Source organism: Maylandia zebra, linkage group LG2 (genome assembly GCF_041146795.1).
Source record: "Maylandia zebra isolate NMK-2024a linkage group LG2, Mzebra_GT3a, whole genome shotgun sequence".
NCBI classification, from domain to species: Eukaryota; Metazoa; Chordata; class Actinopteri; order Cichliformes; family Cichlidae; genus Maylandia; species Maylandia zebra.
Window position 1 is genome coordinate 15,739,293 of NC_135168.1, and position 27,027 is coordinate 15,766,319.

Consider the following 27,027-nt stretch of genomic DNA (forward strand, 5'->3'; position numbering starts at 1 on the left):
CTTTCGTTTCCAAGGGAACGCCTCTTGATTACAACGCATGCGCGACAAATCTTCACCCTTTTCCGCGAACATCAAAACGCTTGTGCTTCCCCGTGTGGATGTTTTCTCAGCTGACATTTGTTCGTCAAATGAGGGCTTGTCAGGTGTTCATACCCGCTGTGGTCGCTCTCGGATTAATTGTCTCTCCTGTGTTTTGCCAAAATGTGAACTCAAGTGAAATTGGGACTCAGTTAAACGGCTCTGCCGCTGATTTCGGGGCATACAAAAAGCAGTTTCACCGCACGTATGAAGTAAGCAGCGAGGAATTTAGTCGCCGTCATCTCAGTTTTCAGGTATGTAAAGTGAGGGAGGCGTAGAAGAATTCTCAAGTGCCACACTTAGCAAGTGTGAAGTGCTCAGACAGAAAACTGAAAACAAACTGGGGGAGTACTTCTTGTTAGACCACGCCCACTCACGTAGAAGAAGGAAATACCGAAAATAATTTTGGAAATTTTGGTGGATGTTACATTAAATATAGATATAAATATAAAAAGCATACAAATACTGGCATAAACTGAGATTAAGTGAAAATTGTACTACAACATTGGAACAATAGTTAACACTGGTGTTCCGAGTAACATGAGGGAGGTGAACATAAAGTTGCAGCTTAATAGCTGAAGTCGTATGAAATAAAAGCAGCTGTGCGATCAAGAACATTTAATTTAGTCTTTCACTCTTACCTGCTTCCTTATTTCCCAACTGGTCGCCACAGTTTTATACTGTGTATATTGATATAAGATAAGATAAGAGATAAGATAGAACTTTATTAATCCCTCGGGTGGGTTCCTCTGGGAAATTCGACTTCCAAAAAAAGCACAGCAACGACCGAAGTTACAGTTACAGAATTGTTATACACACACACACACACACACACACACACACACACACACACACACATATATATAAATACAGAGACAAATATAAATAAAATATACAAAGGGGATAAATAGAATAAATAGGAATAAAAAATAAAAATACAAGTGAATTGCACATTTCAAGTATTGAGTCTATTGCACTGTTGACTATTTACAAAAAGTATTGCACAAGGTATTGTACAGTGAGGTGAAGAGGCACTACAGCTTAGTTGTTCCCCCCTCCTTTGTCCTCCTGTCTCCCCTCCCTCTCCCCTCCAGAGAGGAGTTAAACAGTCTGATGGCGTGTGGGACAAAGGAGTTTTTAAGTCTGTTAGTTCTTGTCTTGGGGAGAAGCAACCTGTCACTGAACAGACTCTTCTGATTGTTTATGGCCGTGTGCAGAGGATGCCCAGCATTGTCCATAATGTCCAGCAGTTTCTTTAATGTCCTTTTCTCTGCCACTGTCACCAGAGTGTCCAGCTTCATGCCGACCACAGAGCTAGCCCTCCTGATCAGTTTCTCCAGCCTGGATGAGTCCCTCTTTGCTGTGCTGCTCCCCCAGCACACCACAGCATAGAAAAGTACTCCAGCAACCACCGACTGGTAAAACATCCTCAGGAGCTTCCTGCAGATGTTAAAAGACCTCAGCCTCCTGAGGAAGTACAGTCGGCTTTGGGCTTTTTTATACAGGTGCTCTGTGTTGCATGACCAGTCCAGTTTATTGTCCACCCACAGCCCGAGGTACTTGTACTTGTTGACCACCTCCACCTCCTCCCCCTCTATCTGAACCGGCAGTGGACCTTCTCTGGACCTCCCGAAGTCCACAACCAGTTCCTTAGTCTTTGAGGTGTTGAGTTGCAGGTGGTTTGTGTGACTCCATGCGACAAAGTTCCTCACCAGACTTCTGTACTCCTCTTCCTGATCATCCCAGATACACCCCATGATGGCCGTGTCATCTGCAAACTTCTGAATGTGGCATAATTCAGAGTTGTAGCAGAAGTCAGAGGTGTACAGGGTGAAGAGAAGAGGGGACAGCACAGTTCCCTGTGGTGCTCCTGTGCTGCTGACCACTGTGTCAGACGTGATGTCCTTCAGCCTGACGTACTGTGGTCTGTCGGTGAGGTAGTCAGAGATCCAAGCCACCAGGCAGGGGTCCACCTCCATCCTGTTCAGTTTTTCCTGAAGCATACAGGGCCGGATGGTATTAATGGATGGTATCTTTTATAAGCTGCTTAATATGTTTTAGCATCTGTCAGCATAACATGCTTAGAGTTTTTTTTGGCTTTTATATTAACAATTGTGTGTTTTCTTAGTCAGAGTTGGATAAGAAAAGTTTTGAGAGGTTTCAAATACATAAATGTAGATTATTTTAATTTCCCTTTCTATCAAAAGTATTGAATATCTACATGAACAACTTATTTTAAAGACCAGAGTTTACTGTTATGTTTTTCTTTCCTTTCCCCCCCTCTCATTTAATATCATTGTACCGTTTCATTTGTGTAATTGCAGAGAGCTACAATACGGCACACCTATCTGAACTCATTTTCCACAGAAACACAGTCTGCCAAGTATGGTATCAACCAATTCTCTGACCTTTCACAGGAGGAATTCAGAGGTAGGTTGATATTTTGACATAGAGGTATGTTTAGTGAATCCTTTGGACATTTTATTAATTTATATTTCTGTCCTGCCTTTTGTTAAACTAGGCTGAGTCTGCAGAATCATAGTTTACACTTGTGTTTGTATAAAAAAAGAATGACTTTGAACTGTATCTTTTATCCACAGATCTGTACCTGGGAGCAGTCTATGAGAGAGCTCCTCTCTTCTCTGGACTGAGTGTAAAGGAGCTCCCAGACAAATTTGACTGGAGGGACAAGGCAGCCGTGGCACCAGTCCAGGACCAGCAAGCAGTAAGTTTTACACATGATACTGTAGGTATACTGTACATGTGGGAGGTTAGCTGGAGATGCTTTAGATGCAGAGACATAATTGGACATATAAAGTCATGCCTTTTCATTATTTATGAATAAAGCAATCAATCAACAAACAGGTACAGAATACCAAATACTACACAGGCTTTGATAATGAATGCAAGTCTTCACCAGTAACACAGTCAAAATTATGATGTAGACACTTGTCAGGTGATTCTTTGCTTTTCACTTTTAAGTAGGTGAAAATTTATGATGCCCTGTGCAAGAGACTTCAGTGCTTCAGTTTTAAGGGTGAATATACATTTAACACTTTTTAAACATTTTTTATTGTAATTTATTATTTTTCTCCCCACCAAAGTGAAAAAAGATGTGAAAATTGTAAAATAAAAGCAATTTTAAGTGGTTTTAGTTGATCATAAGCACCTTGAGGCAACTGTTGTTGTGATTTGATGCTATATAAATAAAATCGAATTGAATTGAATTTAAAAGCATCTAATTGAAAATAACACAGAGAAGACAAAACGCATCAAATGTTGACATGAGAATGTGTGGCTGGTATTGTAAGTGTAAGAATAACATTTCTTAACAGAAAAAGAATGTAGGGATTTCATCATATACATCTATGTGAGGGACAACTGAGATTTTGTACTGAAGATCATTGCATGGGCTCAGAGAGGACTCTGAAAATCATTGTCACTGAACCCAGTGTATCCCTTCACCAACAGATTCAAGTTAAAAATTATTTTTCATCTATAGAGAAAGCGTATGTAAACAAGACCCAGAAACTCTTTTGCCTTCTCTCGGCACCAAACTCTTTCCCGTGTTCTGGACAATCAAAACTTGAAACTCTTTTTAGTAATCTCGAATGCCTAATCATCCAAGCTGAAATGTGGTAGCTTTGAAATATAGAATATTTAAGAATTTATGCAGACATTTTTTTTCATTTAAAAAAAAGTCTAACATTCTTGTTGTCACATGTCTCAAAGTGAGAATTAAGGTGAGTGGAAAGAGACTTTTTTTCCCCAGATGAGTACATTGGGAACGCTCTTCAAATATGAAGCATTTAATATGAAGTACCAGAGAGGAAAAGGCATATTTGACTCAAAGGCGACCTCGGTAATGGTAGTGGAAGAGCAAAGGAGCAATGACAAGCTAAACCTCTGGAGCTGTTGCTCAGGGAGCAGAATGGACCTGGGGGTACAGAAGGGAGAGGGTTAGTGAGACGGAGTTGTTGCTTGTCCCTGCTGAAGATACACTTTTTGCTCTTTTTGTCCTTTATCTCTTTACTCAGTCAATTTGCCATAGGGGATGATGATATTGCTGTAAAACTGTTGTCCTAAGGGAGAGACATAACCGGTTCAGCTGAACGCCATCATGATCATATATTTTACTTTGCTCTATTCAGGTAAAGTTTCGCACTCCAGGGAGATGCACTAAATGACCACTCTCACCTACCACTCTCCTCTGCTGCGGTTTTACCGGTCAGATTTTTTTTTTCTCTAGCTCTGCCTGTGGACCTGCTGAGTTTTTATAGTACATAGATGGTGAGACAGAATATAAACTGCTGTAGGATGCACACAGACCCGATATATCAAACCACTCACATCTTGTTAATGCTTCTTGATCCATTTTTTTTTTTACCTTTCTTGATTCCATGTTTGTGTCTTGAGAACATTTGATCACTTTAAAAGCAGATAGCCCTAATATTGTGTATACTCAGCACATACTTATGTTGAGACCAGGCAATATTGACTGATTTTGCTTTCAGCATTGATTTTAAGCCGTGAAACCATATTGAGCAGCAAAAATTGGATTTTAACAGAGAGCTCAGTTTTTCATTACATCTATGGGAATACATTTATGCCAAGTAAGTGAACTGAGCATGCAATATTAGGATGCCGTTTGGAGAATAATATTTGCTTGTGCAAATATTAAGCAAAAAAACAAAACACACAGAAGAATCCCTCACATGATGAACTAGTGTATGTACCAGCAAAAAAAGCAATACTGGTTTCAGGAAAGCATTTTTTAATCTATATCAGATATAAAATATGAGAAATTATTTTGCAGTCTGAATACAATAAATAAGCCATAGACATAAAACCTTAAATTAAGACCTTTAACTGAAGCAGATATTCACATTTTTCTGAAGCGTGTGCATACCTGTGGTTTTTCTGTCAGCAGATGGCAGCAGAAAACAATCGGTCACAGTCACATTATCACGTACCGCGAAGAGCATTTAGAAACTGAAGATACTTGATTAAACCGTCTAAAATCTTGTGTCAGTCTTATAACACTGGCAGAGGGCTTTTTAGATGATTATTATAGTAGGATTATATAGACAGATATGCATAGGTAGTTCATTTCCAGAAATAAATAAGAAATAGCTCCTTAGGATGGTACAGTGTGAATAGATTCTAGGTCAGGAGCTGGATCTAAATAATGCTTGCGAGATTTTTTCTTTTCTCTTTTGTCTCATTTCTGTAATTTTACCTTCACAGTGTGGGAGCTGTTGGGCTTTTAGTGTGGTTGGTGCCATACAGTCTGTCCATGCCATAGGAGGCTCACAGCTGGAGCAGCTCAGTGTGCAGCAGGTTGTTGACTGCTCCTACCAAAACGCAGGCTGTAATGGAGGCTCCACAACTCGGGCTCTGAACTGGTTAAAACAGGTATGCTGATAGTCACACAACGTTAACAGATTTTTAGGTCTTATAAAAGATGCTTCCAGAATCTTAGCTTATAATACCTGAAATGACCAAGGTTGCAATTAACATTTCTGTATCACTAAGGCAACAGGAGAAATTGAAAATATGGTACTGTCTAAAAGTCCGAGGCCACCTCTCATTTTTCTGTTCTTTGCTTCCAAGGTGCCAAACTTTCTAATATTTTGTAAGTGTCTTGAACAGTAATTCAACAATACTTTGTTCCTGTTTCCTGTTTAGTTGAATATATGAAAAATGCCAATGATAAGTTTTACAGGCATACAATATATTTTTGCACCAAGGTGATTTATAAAGAAAATTTAGCCAAAAACCAAAAAAGTGAGTAAACTGGACATATGGAGTACAAAAGAAGAAATGACAGTCCTTAAAAAATCTATCTACAGCAAATGAACATTATCTGAAAGTCATGTCCTTAAAAAATGGGTAAAAATCGAGCAAAAAGCTGACAGAGGACCTGAGAGATGCACCTGCACTTCAGATGATCCTTCTGCTGTTCACTGAAGCCTCATGGGAAATGTTCTCAGTGGATAGGTGGCTGTCAAGAAGCCATTTTTAAGAAAGGAAGAGAGTGAGATGGTGAGAAAAGACTGAAGTATGTCAGCTTAAACAAGAACTGGACTGAAAATCTGTGGCAACAGGTGGAGTGATGAATTCAGATGTGACATATTTGGTTTGGAGGAAGTGAGGAGAGGTACCACAGTGATTAGTAAAACATGGTGGAGGCTCTGTCGTGGTTTGGGGCTGCATTTCAGCCACTGGTGTTGGGGATCTTGTCAAAACACTATCAGTCAATGGGCTGGCCTCCAGAGAGCCTCTGTCAAGGGGTCACCTTGACAGAGCATATATATACTATATTCCCATATATCTTTGCATGTTTCAGTAAATTGCTGCACCTGCTTCCCAATTTTCCTAGCAAAATTTAAGGAAATGAGTGGGTGGCTTAAAACCTTTGCACATCACTGTAGAATCACACGATTTAAAACTTTAGCATCTATAAAATCTGTGTAACATTGTTTAGACATACACATTAAGAAAAATGAAATAAAACAGAAATGCTGTGTACTAATGTTCATTATTTGCTTTGCAGACCAGAATGAAGTTGGTGAGTCAGTCTGAGTATCCCTATAAGGCCAAAACCGATATCTGCCATTTTTTCTCCCAGTCACATGGCGGTGTTGCCGTAAAGAACTTTACAACACATGACTTCAGGTGAGACTTTATTTTTTTATCAAGTTTTCTACAAGGAATAAAATATTAACTTCATAAATTTAAGGAGAATAACATGCAACTTTAATGTGGGTTTCATAAAGTACCAAGGACGGAGAAATGGGCGTGGGATTGGTTCTGTGCAATCACAGTGTTTACTCTGTCAACACAGACATCGATAACTCACTAGCACAGAGGTTCTTAACTCCGGGTCAGTTCTTTTGGCCCAAAGGTGAATCTGATTGTTTTTACTTAAAATTGAACAGAACAGGGACTTTGCTTCGTGCATATGTAATGCCTTCTGTTGTTATTGTTATTTTGCCTTCTCAGTATAATACTTTCATAGCTAGGCTCTGAACCCACTGTTAGAGCAGATTTAACTGAGCATCCAAGTAACCTAAGATGATGTTTATTGTTTATTATTATTATTTATTTATGTGCAATCTTTTAAACAATAGTATACATTTTAATTGTTTAATTGTTGAAACTGTTGTTTTCGTGATGTTTTTCTGCCAAACATGAATGAATTTGTTAAAAACATGGAGGGCTGCCATGTTTCTTCTAATATTTTTATTACAGTGTCAGTATGCAACCATGACCTTGAATGGTACAAACCTCATTTATCATAGACTCCATATACTGGAAAAGAGTCTTGGTAGTGATAATTTACTGTGCTAAAACACAGCAAATTATCACAACCACGACTAGTAAGAAACAGGAGTACTGTCTGCCTGGCAATAATTCTGCAAGTAGTAGCAACTCTCTTGGTGCAAAGTAAAAGAACTACAAATCACTTGTCAGGGAAATGGGGGGACAAGTGAGCTGAGATCTGCAGTACCATCAACTGGCCTTCAATACCATGGAGGCAGAGTGCCTCATCAACCTGTGCTTTGTAGGATACAGCCATGGGAAGCTGGAGAAAGGAGAGTTAAACTTGAGAATAGATTTGTACTGCTGCTGCAGGACCCTGGATCTCTGTGAGATGGCCTAGATAACCTCTTATCTTCACACAGCAGTTTAAGGACTTAAAGTAGTAATGGAAGTAAAAGACTACAGGGAGAAATAGCAACTAGACCTCAGACTCTGAATGTGGTTGATTTTGCTTCTTTAACTCAAGAGCGATTCAAAAATATACTGCTTTTCTAAACTCAGTAATCGGGTTGGACACCCAGCTATGAAAAATGTACACATGGACCAAATCCATTTTGGAAACAAATAAAACAATCAGCATTTTTGTAATGGGATTTTACCAACATGTTGTTCATTCTACTTTAATATGGAGGCATTTATCAGAGAAGTTCATAAACTCAACTGATTATTTCAACTACATGCACACATGAAGTGCTTTAAAAAACAAACAACAAGAAACATCTTTTTTACATTCATCTTTTTTAGTGGAGTTGAAATTTGTGTTAATGAGTCAAAAGTAAAACAGTCAGCCACCCCAGCTGCTACCTGACAAAAGTTAAATACATGATGAATGCCATAGCCAGGAGATTCTCACTCTGTATACTGACTACCAAGGTTTGGAATTCACAAAGGTTTGCAGAAACTCAGTGATACTTCATTTCTATATCATAAATATTTCTTGTTTTCACCAAAGCCTGTCAGACAGCCTCGGGCCTCTCAGAGTCGCTGCTGCCAGAATTGTAACAAGAGGTTAGAATTTAAGGTGATATTCTTAAATCGGACACTTTCAAGTTCTGTTGCTGGTTTATAAATCACTTAGAATCAAACTAGGTTAGGCTGCCTTCTGCTAGTGTGCTGCATACAGATGGAAACAACTTCCTTCCTGATGATATATCATGCACGCCAATCTAGCCACTTTCAGATTTAACCCAAAAACTCACTTGTTCTCCCTTGTTTGTGATGGATTGGCTTCTGTGTTTTATAGTTGTTGTTTTCAGGTCAGCTTCTAATGGCATAACTGCAATGTAGATTTATTCATAGCGGACTGTTATGTTCATATTTTATTTTCTTTGGATGCATTTTATTTCCTTTTGCATACTTACCTGTCATTCCGTGCTCTTATATTTATAGTTTATTGTGGCTCACTGTTTTTGAATGACAGTTTTGATGCTTCCCTTTGTCCGTGTAAAGCAGTTTAACTTCCCTCTGTTTGAAGTGTGCCATGTAAATAAAGCCACTTTGCCTTCCTAAACAGAACTTGAAAGTGAAGCGCTGATATTGAGATTTATTGCATATCAACACAATGTTACTTAAATTCCTCATGTTCTCTCATCCACAATTCACTGATCCAGTCTAAACATTTTCCTTAGACCTGTTTGTGTCTTCTGAGGGGTCTCAACGTTAGGTCACGGAGTTTATCAAGCTGCTGGAATTGGATGTTTCTGCAGGGTGGAGACTTGGGGAGGTCACAGAGACGGCTAATCTCATGGTTAAACCAGATTTTTACTGCTGCAAAACACCATAAAGTTTTAACACAACCTCACCATAAACCCAAATGACTTTATTCTGACTTTCTTCGGTATAGATTTGGCACAAACAGGGGCTTCGAGCACCATATGTAGTAAGGCTGGCAGAGTACAGCGTGACATAACCCCAGCGGGAATCATCTTGTGGAAGGACAGAGAGTGTAACTGAAGAGGCCAGTTTTTGAGCAACAAACTGACGGGAGAAAATGCACCACATTTAGTAAAAATCAAACAAAACTGATGTACTGATAATTGAAGTTGATTAGTTAAATATTCTTGTACAACATTTAACTGCCTGACTTTACATTAGAGTAGTAACGTAATTATAAGAACACGTTGTGCTGTGTTTTGTTTTGTTTTTTTTCCCAGTGGTCAAGAGAAGGCAATGATGGGTCAGCTAGTACAATATGGCCCTTTGGTTGCTATTGTGGATGCTGTAAGCTGGCAAGATTACCTGGGAGGCATCATCCAATACCACTGCTCCAGCCAATGGTCCACCCATGCTATTCTGATTGTCGGCTATGACACTACCGGTAAATACTACCACATGTCACATTTAAGTGAGACAAAGTATTTTGAATAGTTTAAAAAATATGACTTTATAATTTATTTGAGCTAACACAATTTTCGATTTTTAGAGGTTTGTAATCCACTGTGAAAGTAGTTTAAACCTGCATTTGATCAGAGTTTTTAGCTTATTTCGAATCCTTAAAAATACATTTTTTCTTTCAAGAGAAATATGAGCCAGCAGGAGGAAAAAGTTTTACATGTCAGATCTGAAGACTAAATAAAATTAAAATGTTTTAATTTCTCAAGGTCCTAAGAACCAAAGTTCCTTATTTCATCTCAACTCTTTTACAACTCCTGCTTGTCTAGTTGCAAGTAATTTACGAGATTAAAGCAGAGTATGAGTTTTCTTTTTAAAATTGCCTTATTTACAGTGTATCATTAAGTATTTTGCTATTTCACCTTGTACCCTAATGCCCTGTTCTCTTAGCATACAGTGATCAAAGGTTAGCTGAAATTGTAATCATTAACAATTTGTGTACTCATGTTGACGTGATGTACCAGATGTTCTGTTTAGTTCGATGTTTATCTACTTCTTTTGGGATCCAGAAAGTGGACACTTATGAATATTAGAGGCTAAACACTAGTTTGGTTACAGCTGTGTGGTAGCAGCTATCTCATACTTTATTTATGGGCATAGTTTAGACAAAAATACTTTACATTTATTAACATCAATTATTTCAAACACTTCTGTTTTCTAGGTATTACGCAAGCATTGGAGTGATTATGCAACAGTCTAATGTGGGTGCAGCACACATACTAAACACAAGTAGATCTTCTTTACCTAGTAAATAATTCAGTCTTAAATGCATGTTGTCTTTCAGGGGACATTCCGTACTGGATTGTGCAGAACTCCTGGGGAACAAGATGGGGAAATGAGGGCTATGTTTATATAAAAATAGGTGGTAACGTTTGTGGTGAGTTTGACCTTTGATCTTGACATTTTATGTTTATATGATCTTTCAGCTTAAGATGGGTGCACTGAAGTGTCCAGAATCTCCTTGGGGAATAACAGTATTTCTCTATTTTCTTTTTCTTTTTGCAGGCATTGCAGATTCAGTGGCAGCTGTTTTTCTTTGACGTGTGTGTGTGTGTGTGTGTGTGTGTGTGTGTGTGTGTGTGTGTGTGTGTGTGTGTGTGTGTGTGTGTGTGTGTGTGTGTGTGTGTGTGTGTGTGTGTGTGTGTGTACCAGTGCCAAAATTCAAATCATTCATCTGTTTGCTTTCGAGTACCACTTTAAAATAAAATACTTTTATAAAATACTTTATTAATAAAGTACCAAATAAAATACTTCATACTGTTGGCAAGTGTTGAATTTTAATAGAACAATAAAACACATCACTGCAAAAATACAATAACATGAATTGTTCCATCATATAAAACACATCTTATTAAATACATACAGATATATGTCATAGGTTATGAGTCATACATTTGGCTATAAAGATATTTCATTAATGAGTGCATAAATACATGACAAAATTAATTTAAAACTTTACAAAAACAACAACAACATTATGTACAATTTTATGGTTCATATTTATTCTGTGCAAATGGTTTTGTTTTAGACGTTGATGTGTTTGGTTCATTGGTTCATCATTTGCTGTACACCTTTATGCACTCAAGACACATCTGAGTAGTCTGAAATGGCTCCCTCCATGACACCATCACTGTGCTGAGATGAAAGATGATCCATTTTTGTAAAAACTCATCATCGCCACCAGCGTTGTCCTTGCACTCACAGTTTGATCACTGCTCTCACTGATCTGTTTGCTTTCAGGTCAATCTCAGCCAATTTACATAAATTTATTGAGGAAACATCTGAGCACCTCTTATCAAGGAGCCATCTGCAGTACTTTGTGGCTCACTGTCAAGATTAAAGTAAAATAGTCTTAATTTGGCTGTTTAAATATTTGATTTATTATCTGTCAGACATTGCATCATAAGCCTGCAGCATAATTTATCTTGATTTTCTCTTGTTTGCTAAGCATTAATATGTACAAACGTAGTTACTTTGTTACGTTTACTGTTTTTGTGCATTTATGTGTGATGTAAAGACATCACGCCTTCAAATCAACCCGTCTGCGTTATTCTTCACTCCAACATCCAGTTCACCTAATGTCAAATTAAAATACCACATGACCTCGAATTTCATCTCACCTAGATTTGAAATCCTTCTTAATAATATATAGTGTTTGATAAAACTGGCCATATGTTGAATTGCCTCCATTCATGAAAACACATACACTTCATATTTCAGTGTATGAGTTCTTTAAAGGTACACTGACAAGATGCCATGCATTGTTTCTCATGAACATCAACAAAATGTATTTCTTTGACCTGATTTTCACCTCTCATTGAACTAAATAATCCGCTGCTGGGAGATCTGTTTAAGTGAAAAAGCCTGGACAGACGAGTGAGATGCACTCTAATCCGAGTCGTCACTGCTGCAGTAGGAGCTGTCGCAGCACTCAGCCGTGTACAAAAAAGTGTGAATGTTGGGATTCAGCTTGGGTACCCAGTGGCGAGGCACCAGGAATGTTGCCAGGTTGAAAAGGTCCACAAAAACTTTGTATCGGTCACTAATTAAAAAGATCAAATATAGAATGATTTATTTAGTATGTGCTGAATTTCGTCTTCTGAGAAGCAAAAAATAAACTGCGGTTCACATTTTATTTTACTCTTGTGTTGTTTCTTTGAACTTTAAATATATTGTCACTGTGCATTACAGAAGGAGCTGCTACATGACAATTAATTAAGATAAGCAGAGTAGCACTGTGCTGTCTTTATCTAAATTAACTCTGAAGTGTTTCGGATACTTGCTGTGTGAAAATAAATGTCTAATCATAACATTATTTTACATCATACAATACCTGACAGTTGATCTAAGATAGTGGTAGCCAGACGACCCCCCTGTGCCAGCTTTGCTGCCAATCATCCGGTGAACCATGCACACATGATTGTCTACAAAAAAGTAGGGGAGAAAACATCCAGGAATAGCCATTGTTATTTTGTCCATTGGCGATAGGTTGTATTGATCAGCGGGCATGGAGGATGTTATAAGGTTCTTCTGCCTCTTGGGTTCAAATCTAACTTTAAAGTTTAGTAACTTTGTAGGCTTCTTTGTTAGTCCAGTTCTGCCCTTGGACAAAAACAACACACTGTAGAAAACAAATATACTTTCCTTTCCCCTCAAACTTTCTTACTCTGTTTACACGTAGCAAGCAATGGTGATGCCTCGGTACTTACATCTCCATTTCGTCATGAGGGTGTCGATATCCATGAGGGATGTGAGCAGCTGGAAGGGAACCTGGAACCTTGGCTCCTCCCTTAAAGGTAAAAAAAAGAAGAAGATTTTATGTTTCACAGATTATAATGTAAAAAACAACAACTATTTTCTCTACATATCAGCTATAACATGAGCACAACTATCACCTGTTCACTACCACCAGTAAGTTACCGTATTAAATTTTGCATCTGTTATCACCTTCCACTAACTTCAGTTACCTCTGTTGACTTTTGCATAGATTCAGTAAATCTCAAGTGACAATGTGTCCTTACCGCAACCATTTGAAAGAAAAAAAAAGCTGGTTACCACACCTTTTAATAAAGCTTACATTTTCAGGCAGGTTTCACAAAGGGGCCTGTGATATGGAAAATTTATGTGGGAAGAACAAATGAGTACCCTTGCCTCAGGGACTAGCACTGAGGCGTTCTTGTGCAAGACTTTCCACTGAAGCTGTTTGCAGCCTCCAGGTGTTAACAACTTAAAACTATGAATAGGAAGCAAATATAACATACAGTGTCACCACTAGACCATTAAAGGTGAGAAAACCTTCTAAAACAAAGTAAACATACCTGTAGAAGTATATCATCAGAGCACCTTGCAGAGCCTTGTAAGAGAGTCTCCTCTCACCTTGTTAACGAAAGGGAAATTTTTTATTTTCAAGGTAACAAGAAATGTTGGTGTTTACATCCTTTTGTAAACTAGAGTTTCAATTTTAAAGTCCACACCTTGCACAAGATAAGCTTCACTTTGTGTTAAATAGAGGCTGTAAATAAACATGATAAAGCCTCGGTGATTATGGCATCTGATTAAACACTTACCCTTGCTGACAAGGTGATCGTGGCGCTTTTCGTCAAACAGAGATGTGAAAAGCTCCCTCTGTTTGACCATCTCTGCCATCAGTTCCTCTTTCTCTTCAGAATCAGGCATTTTCTTTAAAAGAAAATATGGGAGGAAAAAAACAGCCGTCTCTGTCAGTCATCGGTGTACTCCAGGGACAGCAAAAAAAGAAAAAGAAAAAAAGTTTGTTCTGAAAGCTGGAGCCATCTCTTACCTCAATTTTCTCCTTCTCCTGATTTAACCCATCAAGTATATTGATTTCCAGCCTTTGCCAGAAATTGAAGCCATCCACCTCCAATCCAGGAGTTCTCTCCAGCCACTCCTGAAAGAACAGCCCAGGGTTTATACTCACATGTATGCTCTAGCACAGGGGTGAGCAATTAATTTCGCCAAAGGGTCACATGAGAAATTGGGACTGTCGTAGAGGGCTACACCATGGAGCTTATAGAGAGACAAAATTAATATTGAGCAGAAATGGGTTCAGTTTATTGGTTTGGCCCTTTACAAAAGTCCCAGTTTGTCATGTGGCACCTTGGCAAAATTAATTGCCCACCAGTCCTCCAACAGGACAAAGAACAACAAATTCATGTGTTTTCATTACTTACTAACTAAATCAAAAATGGTAGCCCTTCCACATGTATGTGGCTGTAAAACATACCTCAACTAACTTTAAAAGTGTTGGTTCCTGCTCAGTGGAGAGCAGCATCTCACTGTCATGACCTTTAAAGTTGTCCCTGTAATGGCGTCTGTTGTATGGAACCCTCAGGTTGTCTGGAACTCCAATTTTGTTCTCCAAGAGCCGAAACTGGAGGCTTTGGAAGCCAGAGGCCGGAGACAGGTATTCCCTGTATACACAAATAAGCATGCATGTACACAGTTAAGCCAGAGTGCAACGTTGTGGAGGAGTGCATGTTATATTGCTTTTTGGAGAGGAGTTTACCTAAAGTCAAAAAAGTCCAAGGCTGTCATTGTTTCCAAAACTGCAAAATGGTCAACCAACAGTCTGAAGATCATCACAACCCTGTGGATGCGAGTGTTGACTTTGAGCATGTTACGTTCGTCTCGGACCTTCAGAGGAAGAGCAAATGTTAGGGGAATTATTGCTGATCATATTTAAGCTTGCAGGTCAGGAAACAGTCTAATTAAATAACTAGTTCTTTTTGTATTTCCAACAATATTTTTTACAAGTATAACATATAATGTATATTTCTACCTAAGCAAGATATTAAATTACAACTGCTGTTCTGCTATTAGTCTGTAAATACCTGATCACAAACTTCAGTATGACTAGTGAATGTAATTTTTTAAACAGAGGCACTGAGTGATTGTGACGGTGTTCTCCACTGATGGTTTTCTTTAAAATGCATTTTAAATCCTTCATCTTATTGACTTCATTTTTCTTATTAGCACTCAATCTTTAACATTTGCAGTGTGCATCTAAAAATAGTATCAGCAGTGCAAGATACATTTCATTTTTCTCTGTTTTAATTATGAATTTACAATTGCTTAACCTTCTGTTACCACAGAAATATAACTTACATGACCGCTGATGAAGATCTCTCGCACAGAGTCCAGTTCAAACAAAATCTGTTTGAACCAAAGTTCATAGGCTAAAATAATAATAAAAAAAAGATCTTTAAGCGTCATAAATATATATAAGTATTTTATTTTGAGGTAAGGACAAAGGTCAGTAAGCAGTCAAGGCTTTTACATTTTTCTATTCACTGGTGGAGAAAGGGAGAAATGAAGGAAAAAAAGGTTGAACTATTTCTATTAGTGTGCAGCGGCTTCTCACACTAAGTGGATGCAACCAAAAACCTCCATATCCTTCACTATAGGGGTGAAAGAGTCTCCCTTTAATTTAAAATTGATTTTCATTTTTCACCTGTCTCTAACTGTCTGTAAACAAGGTGAATGATTTACAATCAAATCAACATTTAAGTAAAGTTCATGACTGGATTCAATTTTGCTTTCTTGAGAAAATGAGAAAAAAATAATTTCAAACAGAATGAAGCTCAACTTACCTTGATGGGTGACAATGAAGAGGTGCTCATCATGGATCTTATCGGCTTTTAGTTCACTTTGCAGAACCTGAGCTGTGAGTATTTTGTCGAGCTGAGGGTTGGAAAGAGAGAAATCAATTGATATAAAAACTTTGATTGAACAACAAATGCAAATTTCAGTACAAATATAGATTTGTACCTGCAGGTAGTCTCCATAGATAATTCCTCCTCTACTGGCCTTGTTGACCCCTGCCTGGGAGTCATCCTCATCTTCTTCAGTTTTGGGAGGTTTATTTTTGAATAACCTGGAGTACAAAGAGAACACCTCTGGTTACTTGTTTTCCCATCAACAAGATTAGAAATGTAGGTAACATTTTTCTATTTAATGTATGTGAAAAAAGGGGATAAAAATCCAAGAGTGTAAGTGTGATTAAAAATATGAACGCACAAATGCTTCTTCTCAAAGTACGGACATCCACTCATGACTTATTCAAATCGGTGGCAGCAAAGATGTATCCTTGTTCATTGACTAATATTTACTAAAAGAGATTTCAACACAATCCGAGTTTTTAAAGACTTATCTTGTCCAATCAGTCACAAGTATACAGTTACCATCCGGCCCGCCTCTATTTTTCCCTTGGAGCTGCTGTTTATCTTTACTCAGGACTGACGTCTGGACTTTGTTTGACCTGCTAAAAGAAGGGTCACGCAGACCAAAAATAGTAAAATATGGGCATATTATTTTTCTGCATTTACGAAGCTATCAGGAATATCAAATGACCTCCACATTATAAGGTTTTGAATTTGCAATGCATTGCTTGAGGGTTTTGATTTAGACGTGGCTGTCTTAGTCACTGGGCTTCAGTGTTTACACTCAGGGATACTCTGTTTATACTCTATGAAAAAACTGAACTTATAAAGATAAGATAGACAACACCTGTCCTTGCTGCGAAGACAAATATGGGCTTCATCTGTTTTTGCTTCTGAAATGTTACGGGGACTCTGTAGATGCAGCCCAAAGAAGGAAGAGAAATACTGCTTTTAGTATTTGGTGGTTTTAGCTGTAACAGGTTTAGCCACTGATTAAAAACATAGGAGTGATTTTGCTTTAATTTAAAAATGGAAATCTCATTTCAACAAGGTCCTTAAAACAATTTCTCTATCTTAGAAATATTAAAGTTACAGTTCCCCCCCCCCCCCCCCAGCTTTTAGCACTGGTTCATACAGTTCATTTTTATTGGATTATTTGAACCCAGCAAAAAAAAGAAAAACAGGTAGTTCAGAAGTTGCTTTACCCAACTGCTTAAAACACTCTCACAATCTCATTGCTGCATCACAGACAGAGAATGTAAAGTGTATATATATAGTCTCCGTTGTATTTTATTTTTTTTTGCATCATAAGATTGTTTTTTCTTGTTGTGAAATAATTTGTTTACTATGGTGTTATAGCAAGTGTTTTTATATTAGATTTTTCAGGACCTTCTGTATTAGTGTGGAAGTCACGAGAAATCCCTGATGACCGTTTGTATGTCATTGAACTCAGCTGTAAACATTTGCAGTTTGGTTAATATTCGATTTATGTTGGTGGAGATTGGAAATGCGTGGTTTTAAAGTTACTGAGTGCACATGATGTTTCCTTATAGTACTCCTTTAAGTACTTTTCTAAGTATTTCTTCTTATAAATGAGGTTCAGCAATATACATACCTTGAAGAGACGGAGTGTTTTTGTCCACTGCTTGTTGGAAGCTGAAAATGTCATTCATGTCACACTGTAATAGCTGCCATGCACATGGGAAATATTTGTTGTTCTCACAATCCACATGGTCTGTGTAAAAATAGTTCTGTTGCTCCCCACTACCCGAGCCACATCACAACACACACACAGTGCTTTTGAACAACAGTGAACTCCGTTTCATCCGCGTGAAACTAAGAATCCACAGTCCACTCTCTCTAAATCGTCCCTGAGATCATTAGCTCTCTCTGTTTTTTTTTTTTTCCAACACTCTTACCAAGTAGTCCCATCAGCGTGCGCAACAGTTCTCAGAAGATCAGAGGAATGATAACAAGCAGCTATTTCTGAATTGGGACATGGTACAAGCCTAGCATTATAAGGCTTCACGCTGAGCAAGAAGAGCAGCAAGAACCCCAAAAATCCTTTGTTCTTGTTCTCATTTAGTTGGGATGAATGGGATGCTGGTGGAGAAACGGCTACAGTGGATGAGATGTTTGTGAAGACACGAGACCTATTACGGTACATTTGCAAGTCTCACAAATACGACATGTATTATGACATGCCTTACTGAGTCAGACTGAGACTGAGTTACTAATTAAAAAAGGCAGGGATAAATCATTTTCTTGTTCTCACTGCCATGTGAAATGAAAGTTAACCATCTCTATCCACCCCCTCTCTTCTCCCTGTCCTTTAACAGGTATAAAGTCCTGGAATAAATCAATGTCATCTTTGTCTTCAGCTCGGCCTTCATATATAAATCACTGGACTCTTTATCCTCACAGTTAAACACAATCAGTGCATTTATAATTTAAATGTAGCAACAAATGTATTACAAAATGTAGCAAACAGATTAAGTAATAACTGTTCTTTTTGCTGTAGGCATCCTCTAAGTGGGAACTCCAGCAACACTTGAGGGAAGATGAACAACTTTAATAATAGACCAACGCGTTTCGGCTTGTGGCCTTCATCAGGGTCCCTGATGAAGGCCACAAGCCGAAACGCGAATTCTTTTATCCTTTCCATGCACCTTGGAAGCAGGTGAAGTTGTGCCAGAAAATTCTTTTTGCTGCGGCATCCTCTAAGTGGCAAACATCATAAAGAAAATATTTATACACTCTAATATTTTACCTTCTGTTTCTGTTGTTAGTTCAAACATTTTCCTTTAGAAAAATTGCACCTGTTTGATCCTTTTTTAAGTCGCTACTATTTAAGTTTAGTCAAATTTCCTGCATTTGGAAATCCTGCCAAAAATACTTTTACACATCAATCTGATTTTATCTCTACAGGTCCTGTTGATTTTTCATCAAACGGAAGCTCGACGAGTTGTCAGCTCAAAGTGAGTAAAAACAATAATGAGACTGCATTTGCTTGTGTGCTTGTTTGTTGGCAGAAGGGAAAAAACAGATCTTTTATGAGTCACGGACTACATGTTTAAATTTAACTTCCCCCTGGACATTTAAGAATTAAAATGTGCGTTGTCTCCGTCTGTTGATTATTAATGTGCTCATAATTATCTAATAAGCTCGGTTGATGAACATGATTGCACATATTTAACATCGCATCGACGTTCGCCGCTTTGTTACTGTAAATTCACCTTCGCTTTAAATTACTGCAGCTGTCTTTAGTCTCAGCTTTTTGTCAGATGATTTTATATGAATCTGAGGAGAGGAGATTTTTGTCAAAGCTTGCTTCAATTCCCTACATCTCTAGACTTGAATCAGAATTTATACTTGTAGATATTTCTTCAGTACTGTAACAGCTATTTTGATATAAAGTCCCCGAGCCACTTGAAAGTCAAAATCAACCACCTAAATAAATCAAGCCCGTTGACGTCAAACTGAAGTGTCATATGATCTTTGGTTTCATCTTCAGGTATCCAAGAGGGGGACATGTAGAGTGTGAAATCATTTCATGTTTGATGGTGTGATCTCATACCGCTACCTCCATCTGAAAAAAAGAATTATGAAACATGCTTGATTTTTTTCCTCTGTTGCTCTGATGTGGTTATTGCACAATGCTTTTGGTTCTTTGATGTTCTTGCAAAGTTCTGCCATCTCTTTTATGTAAGCCTTTGAAGTAGAGCTAGTTGCACTGCATAGTGATATGCTGCACTGTTGCTCTGGCAGTGTGGTCACAGTGTGATACTGCAGCAGTACTGGCGTTCATTTTAATATTACTAGTTTAACTATTCCATTTGATGTCTCTTTAAATTAACCTGGAGTCTTTTCCCTCCCAACATCTGGCTTAGTAATCACTAGAATTTCACCAAATTATTTGAAGTTGGATCTCAAAGAAACAATATTTCTGACCCTTATGAAGGAACAGTAATAATTGCTGTTATAACAAGTGTGCTGCGATAAAGCAGGTCAGCCGGATGACTTTCTGAACTATGTGCTTTGTACCACTAGGGAGCATCAGAGGGCTTTTAAGAGAATGAAAGATTTGAATACTTCATATTTGGCATAGTCAAGTTTGCATTAGAATTCCGCTTTTTTTTTTTTCCAGCAGGGGTTTGAAATGCTTTGTATGGATATATCAAAACAAATGGGGATTCGTATAAGTTCACTATAATTTCAACGTGAAGAACAACAGACGATGGCTCACAGGGGAACTTTAATAAAACATTTCATTAAAAGTTGGCAGTGAATGGGTGTGATATACCCAAAGGGATTCTGATGAAAACTTTGAAGGCATGTATTTCAGATTTTGTGCTGAGAAACATTAAAAGAGATGCACCTTTGTTGGGCTGTGTGTCATAAAATATTTTAAATGGAGAAACAAAACCCCCAACAACATATAAAGAAACTGGGGGAAGCAGAGAAGCTGAGAGGAGGACAAAAACAACAGTGTAAAACAACTTTTGAGCAAAGAATATTCGGCTCCCATTTGGTTTGAAATGCTGTTTGAAGTTTACCACGAAAAAGAAATCACTTTCATATGAAAGGGTTATTTTCAGACTTATACATTCCAACATCCAAACTCTTCTGCGCTTTGATGAAAAACACCGGAAAAGGTGATCACAGCCTAAATGTAATTTTGAGAAAATAGGCTTTTTATGTTCACACGCAAATTTATCCTTTGTGATAATGACGCTGACTGACTAGACTTTTAGTCAACTGTCTATACTTCAGCTTAATTAAACTTAAAATTTCTTCATCAATTTACATACTTCAGAATGCCTTCGAGCAGCTGACTTCAAAGTAATGCTTCATTTGTCTTCTAGGGCTTTGTAGCTCAGAAGATTTATTTTAAATCATTAATCTAATTTGAGAATTTGATGGGGTTTTGGCACTGCTTTTATTTTATTTTGGAATACTAGTGCTTTATATATGTTGCCATTTGGGAATGCTTCTGAAGATCAATCAAAATCAGCATCCGATTAGTAGTAGTCTGATTATGTGTTGCAGTTTCATTTTCATCTATATCTGCACAGTGATTCTTGTAGATTCACATGTTTTTTGACATTTTTAACAATTAGAACTAAAACACTGTCGGACAAAAAAAGTCAATAACAAACTCGCCTTGATAAAGCTTGGCCCTAACACTGCTAATGAACACCCTTAATATCAAAAAAGTCTCACTTCAGAAATCTAAAAAACAACACACCCGAAAGAACCCCAATATCATTTTAATTAGTGCATTTAACATTCAAAAAAATGATACCTACCGAGAACATGGATGTGATCTATATTTGTATCCACTGTTGTTGTTTATGTGAGATGGGTTCATGAAATATTTGTGTTGATGAATTATTCATTGGACAGGAAAGCCAAGTCAAAAGGCATTATGCCCAATAAACATTAAATTTAGTGGAAGTAATAGTTGACTGCAAGTTATAGATACATCACCACTTCTAAATACTTGTCACCACATGCACAGGTTTCTGTTACTTACTTAAACAGAGCATTGTGAAGAAGCCCCAAATTAGCGATATTTGAAAGAATGACAAAAATAAATAAATAATTAAATAAATATATATCTATATATCTATATATATAGATATATATATATAATTTTTTCTGTGAATCAATGTCTCACATAAAACTAAAAGAACGAAAATAAAAATCAGCTGGACTTTATTTATGTATAAACACAACATAAATTACTGTTAAGATGACTAGTACAGACATTTATTCAGTTTCTTAAAAAAATGCCATAAAACTCTTGCATAATTTACAAAACGTGGTGTCCCTGTGCTATCCAAGACAAAGCTGTGCTTTGTCCCACCGGGCAAAGTTCTTCATACCTTTGCTGTCCTTTTGTTGTTGTTTTTTTTTTCTTTTTGTTGTTTTTTTTTCTCACAATGAATATCAGGTACCGCATTTAAACACGTTTCTTTTTTTTCTGTTTAAAATTATCTCAACAAGAATAAGACATTTTGATGTTTACAGTGCTAAATCTGGTATACATAGTGGTTGTTTGGTGAGAATATTTCTATAATCAGAAGTCTCTGATTTCAAAACAGAACAAAACAAATACTCAAGGACACTGCTTGCTCTGGGACTGCACCCACGAGCCTGGTACTTCTAGAGAAGTGCAGATATGCATAATGTAAACATTTCCTCTGCTCTTACAATAATTTGTTGACCCAACTTTCCTTGATGAAAACAACAAAAAAACCAAAAAACCCAAACACCTAAATTAGCTCACTGATTCCTTAAAGACACCACTATTCCTCTGTTTCAGAGTCCAGAAGGCTTGTGCTACAGAGGAACTGACCTGTAACTGCCATGTTAAGGCGTAGCGTAGTTGAACATTTACTCTGTAGTGTCCAGGTCACAATGCACAGCATTGTTTTTAACTACTTCTGTTTCTCTCCTCTTTTGTTTTTCTTTTTTCTTTGTTCCTTTTTTTTTCTATTTTTATACAAAAACACAATAACACTCAGGGCACTCACCAGCAACTATTAATTAAAGTTGCTTTTCATTTCTGTCGACTGGAGAGTCTCCACCAAAACAAAGTCTCTTTGGCAGAAAGTACACCTGGTATTGTTACCTCTTCCCAATTTCACTTTGCCGGAGAAAGTGGATGTTATTAGTGCTGTCTGCTAGTTCTGGGTACTGCTCGATGGAAAGCACATAGTACCCATCATATCCCAAAACTTTGCCACTACTCAGAAGCTGCCTCTTCTCCCCTTCTGTCCAGGGGCGAACCCCTTCCTCACCGTCCCTCACTCGCTGCTGCTCTTTGGCCCATGCGCCTGCCAGGGCACGCTGACGTGCAAGCTCGATAACTCGCGCTTTCTCCTCATCCACTGTGGATCCGTAGCGGATATGAAAAGCCAGAGCTCCAGCACGAATCTCCACATCAGCAAATCGCCGAGTTCGACTGTCCATGACTGTGGTGGACTGGGAAACAGTCACATTGACACCATTCTCAAGAGTCTTGTGTCCACTAGTGAGGTGTAACGCAGCAAGGTCAGCATCTGGAAGGCCTGGCTTGACAAAGTAGTGGGTGTCTCGCCCTTCTATGGTAAAGTGGAGGTCTTCTAGATAGAAAGCATTGTTGAGGATTGATGCAACCTTGATACAGTCCTCACTGGCCACGTTGAGTGTGTGAGTGTGGACACTGCCCTTGTAGATGGCAAACATAACAGCCCTTCCGATGGGAGACATTGCAGCTGAGAACCACAGCCAAGACTTTTCACCTCTCCGACCTCTATTGAGATGGACCTCTGGCAGCCGCTCGAATGACAAGAGAGAGTGTGCTTGTCTGGTTACTTCCTGCTGGACCCCAGAGATAGACTGTAGGAAAAGTGCAGTGAAACGTTAATGCCTGAACATGGCAGAACCTGACTCTCCAGGCCATTTAGAACCAGCTACTGCTCTGCTTCAGAGAGTTTTTCATCCCCATCCAAGATAATGGTGTTTTCAAGCTGTGTTCTCAAGCCAAAAGTAGATAAATCCCCCATGACAATTTTACTGCAACACTTTTTTGTGTTAAGGCCTTAGACCAAAGGAGCCAAGCATCAAAAAGTAGTTTTAACAGTAGCGACACCAGAATATTATTTAGAAAATTAGACAGCTTTAAAATATGTTCAGCTCGTAACTAAACTCAGACAGCACAAAGAAAACTTTTCCTTATTTTCTGTTTATTATTATGCAAATATGGCCCAATTAAAACAGATCTTCTATGAAAAGCAATGCAGTCCAATTAGGAAATGGCAGCTTCAAAATACAGAGGTAAAAGGAAAACAATGGGAGGGGAAAAAAACTAACACCTTTTTTGTAATCTGGTCATCTGTAGAAGCAAAGGTTTTGTCTCAGTCGCTCTTCAGTTTATTTTGGGTTCAGTTTTGTCTGAGAGACATTAATTTTACCCACCGGCAGATCATCCCACAGCTGACTCTTCCTCAGTTCATACGATGGCATGCTCAAGTCAAACTTTGGGACTGGAAAACCAGGAATGGTGTTGTGAAGATGGAAACCAAAAGTTACTAGCCAGGTGTTAACATCTGAAAAAAGGAAATGAATTGAGGTTAAAATCTAAAGTTCTAACTATAGTTAAAGATTTGAAAATGAACTAGCTGCAAGAGTATGGCTGGTATAGTTTAAATGTGCTGACACAGTGACAGTGCGTGTGTGTTTCATGATGCCAAAATGTGGTCCTGGGGGAAAATATTCTAGAGGATATTTGTAACTCCCTGTGAGACTTATCATCAGCTGCGCCTTGAGGCAACTGTTGTGATTTGGCACTGTATAAATAAAATTGAATTGAAAATCGAATTGAATTGAATCTGGTTAAGAAATGTGATATTTTCCACAATTAATATGGTGAGATAGCATATTGGTGTCATGGCTGCTGTGATTCCATCTCAGACTGATCTTTAGCGAGAGCGAATTTCTTGAGTACTCACTTTAGTACATGTTTAACGCTAATTTGATGCTTTTGAAAACTGCATATTGAATAAATTAATAGCTTATATGAATATACATGCAATATTCAGATGTTAATAAAGCTAAATTGGATCATCAGATCAATGACAATCATCACAGCTGTTTAGCAGATTATGGATTAGATTTAAAATTAACTGGCAATTCAATGTTTTCAGGAAAAGCTGCCAAGTATTTGCTTTTTCTTGCTGCTTCTTGATAAACAGAAAAAAATGCTTGGCAGAAAAATCAATCATGAAAATAATAGCAATTGTTGCAATAGCACGAGCAGCTTCAGGTGCACATCTTACCTGCAACGTATTCTTTAACTTCATGGACTTTGCTGATGGGGTTGTTATTTCTGAACATGTACAGATTAAAAGGGACTGGCTCTTTGCCAATTTTTTTCCAAGCAGAAACATCTGGAATGGTCCACCTTCCAGACATTATATCATAATCCTTCTCCCCAAAGTGCAACAGTTTAGTCAGAGGATCATAAAGGCCCCCGTGAAAGCCGAGCACAAGCTGGAAATCTGGGTTAGAGTCCAAGTAGACCTCACCATATGCTGTGTATAGAAGCTGTTTGACCAGGAGGCCGTTGCTTGTGAAGACAGCCAGAGGTGTGCCGGTGTTATCACAAGCAATATAGAACTCCTCTCCACTGCTGATCTCCATAGCAAACACGTGGCCTTGTAGGTCATAGTAGAGTGAGGTGATCTCTGAACTTGAGTGGTTGTATACGTGTGTTATTCGAGCCGGATAGCTCAGATCTGCATAAAAGTACTGCAGGTGCTGGCCCAGGCTGCTCTTTGTGGATACTCTTCGGCCAAGTCCATCATAACGATACTGAATTGTCCAGCTGCTGCTCTTGCTATAAACCCGTACCAAAAGGCCTTTAGAGTTGTACTCAAAGATTTCTGCTCCCCTCTGACGAAGAAAACCATCTTCATCCATTCTATACTGGATGTCCCCGAGCCGGGTGATGCGGTCTCGCAGGTCGTAACGCAGAGGTAAAAGTCTGGCACTGTTTCCTGCATTCAGCAGGTGCAGATTTCCATTAAGGTCATAAGTATAGCGCCACATCACTTTGTCGTTTAAGAATACAGTCTGGAGCTGGCCATCCACATCATACTCATAGCTGTACTTGGTGGTATTAGCAAAAGGACCAATCTTGATCTCTCGCTTGGTGACTCTGCCCACATCGTCATATTGGAAAGTAATCCAGTACATGAGTGACCGAAATATCTCATACTGGATTTCCTTGATGCGTCCATGTGCATCAAAGTGTTTGGTATATGTCATGACTGCAGTGGATATGATCTGATTTATATCATAGTAGATCACCCCAAACTTTCCAAACTGCTCAACCTTTCCTGAGATGTCATCAAACTGGTATAAGTCGATGGGAAGTGGCGTTTCGTTTATGACGCCTTGTACACTGGTGACACGCAGGCTGCTGTCATAAGTATAATCAAAGCGTGCATTGACCATGCCATCCTCACTGAAGCGGAAAATCTGCCGGTCGACCAGGGGACCCACTTGCCGGTAGCGAATAGAGCAGATGAAACCTTCATTTTGCAGGTTGACAGTCTTCAGCACACCTGCTGTTTCATCATAGGTGAAGCTGACCCTTGTGCTGTCATACAGGATCTCTGACAGTTTATTCTGCCTGCGGTACCTGTACAGGACTCTCCGGCCTGTGCCAAAGTGACCTATTCTCAGCAGGAGGCCATCTTCACTGTAGTCCACCGCTACTGAGGCATTGCTCTCTGGCGGGTGATAAAGGTTCCTGTAGTAACCCACTGAACGAATGGTCTGCATGGTGTAGCGGGCCACACTTGGCATGGTGACAGCAGATAGACGGTCGAGAGAGTCAAAATCGAATATATACTGTCGCTGGCTGTGAAGCAGGAGAACCATGGACTAAAAGGAAAAGAGAAAATAGGGAATATTTCCTTAAGTTGGATAATATTTCTGAAATGCAAGACATCCTGAGTGCAAGCAGGGTGTAGTAAGATATATGAAATATAGACTGAGTAGTATTACTGTTTTTAGTTGTACTGCCTATTGTCTAATTATTGAAAAAGGTAATAAAAATACTACATAGACCTCTGTGACAATCTTTATGTTTACAGTGTAAAATACATAAATGAATAAAAATCGACTCCTTAACTAGTTCCATGCTAATGACTCACTGTGCAAATAGAAGTAATATTTATTTTTAACTCATCTTAGCCAGGAAGTCTTATTTTAGCTAATTTACAGTAGATGCAGTTAGGAGTTTGGCCTGCCTTCCAAGCATTTACCACTTTTTTTCTGTTAAATTGTCAAGCCCAGTCATCCGTTGCTACACTGAGGTTTCCTGTGCTCCCTGAGCCTCCTGTGTTACTTGTGTCAGAGTGTTGACATGGCCGCTCCAGGTCACGCAACATAAGGATGCAGCCTGCGACTGCTAAGAAAAATCTCTGCATATGTTTGTAGCAGAGCGTCCCTCTGCAATTTTAAAAACACTGCAAAACAACTAAAGAATATTTATGTG

The 27,027-nt window shown here is 38.4% G+C and overlaps 3 protein-coding genes across 8 annotated transcripts in view; 1 reads left to right on the plus strand and 2 right to left on the minus strand.

Moving 5' to 3' along the window:
- Positions 1-28: 28 nt before the first annotated feature.
- On the plus strand, positions 29-11,050 carry ctso (cathepsin O). Of its 3 annotated transcripts, none has more exons than XR_013100644.1 (9): positions 29-332; positions 2,403-2,508; positions 2,679-2,803; positions 5,326-5,493; positions 6,635-6,756; positions 9,558-9,721; positions 10,457-10,496; positions 10,580-10,672; positions 10,801-10,920. XR_013100644.1 is itself a non-coding variant. In XM_076889429.1 (9 exons), exons 1-8 carry the CDS (start codon positions 99-101, stop codon positions 10,833-10,835), a joined length of 1,047 nt encoding a protein of 348 aa, XP_076745544.1. In that variant the 5' UTR covers positions 29-98; the 3' UTR covers position 10,836; positions 10,899-11,050. The 3 variants fall into 3 exon arrangements, 2 of the variants coding, with proteins under 2 accessions (XP_076745544.1, XP_004553677.1); XM_076889429.1 differs by lacking the exon at positions 10,457-10,496 and having other exon boundaries at positions 10,801-10,836; positions 10,899-11,050; XM_004553620.5 differs by lacking the exon at positions 10,457-10,496.
- On the minus strand, positions 11,051-16,436 carry tdo2a (tryptophan 2,3-dioxygenase a). Its single transcript, XM_004553624.6, has 12 exons — positions 16,333-16,436; positions 16,084-16,189; positions 15,906-15,996; positions 15,421-15,491; positions 14,822-14,949; positions 14,540-14,726; positions 14,096-14,203; positions 13,863-13,974; positions 13,614-13,671; positions 13,005-13,084; positions 12,629-12,719; positions 11,051-12,337 (listed from the first exon to the last, which is right to left on the minus strand). The coding sequence occupies exons 1-12, from the start codon at positions 16,365-16,367 to the stop codon at positions 12,184-12,186; spliced, it is 1,221 nt and encodes a 406-aa protein (XP_004553681.1). The 5' UTR covers positions 16,368-16,436; the 3' UTR covers positions 11,051-12,183.
- Positions 16,437-21,675: 5,239 nt separating this feature from the next.
- si:dkey-237h12.3 (teneurin-3) overlaps positions 21,676-27,027 on the minus strand; it is a 133,513-nt gene continuing 128,161 nt past the window's right edge. For all 4 annotated transcript variants that reach the window (XM_012919787.3, XM_012919785.3, XM_076889441.1 and 1 more), the window contains 3 exons: positions 24,800-26,411; positions 23,940-24,070; positions 21,676-23,360 (listed from right to left, as the gene is read on the minus strand). In XM_012919787.3, the coding sequence (XP_012775241.3) occupies positions 22,608-23,360; positions 23,940-24,070; positions 24,800-26,411 (2,496 nt within the window). In that variant the 3' untranslated portion in view covers positions 21,676-22,607. The remainder of the gene's footprint in view (positions 23,361-23,939; positions 24,071-24,799; positions 26,412-27,027) is intronic.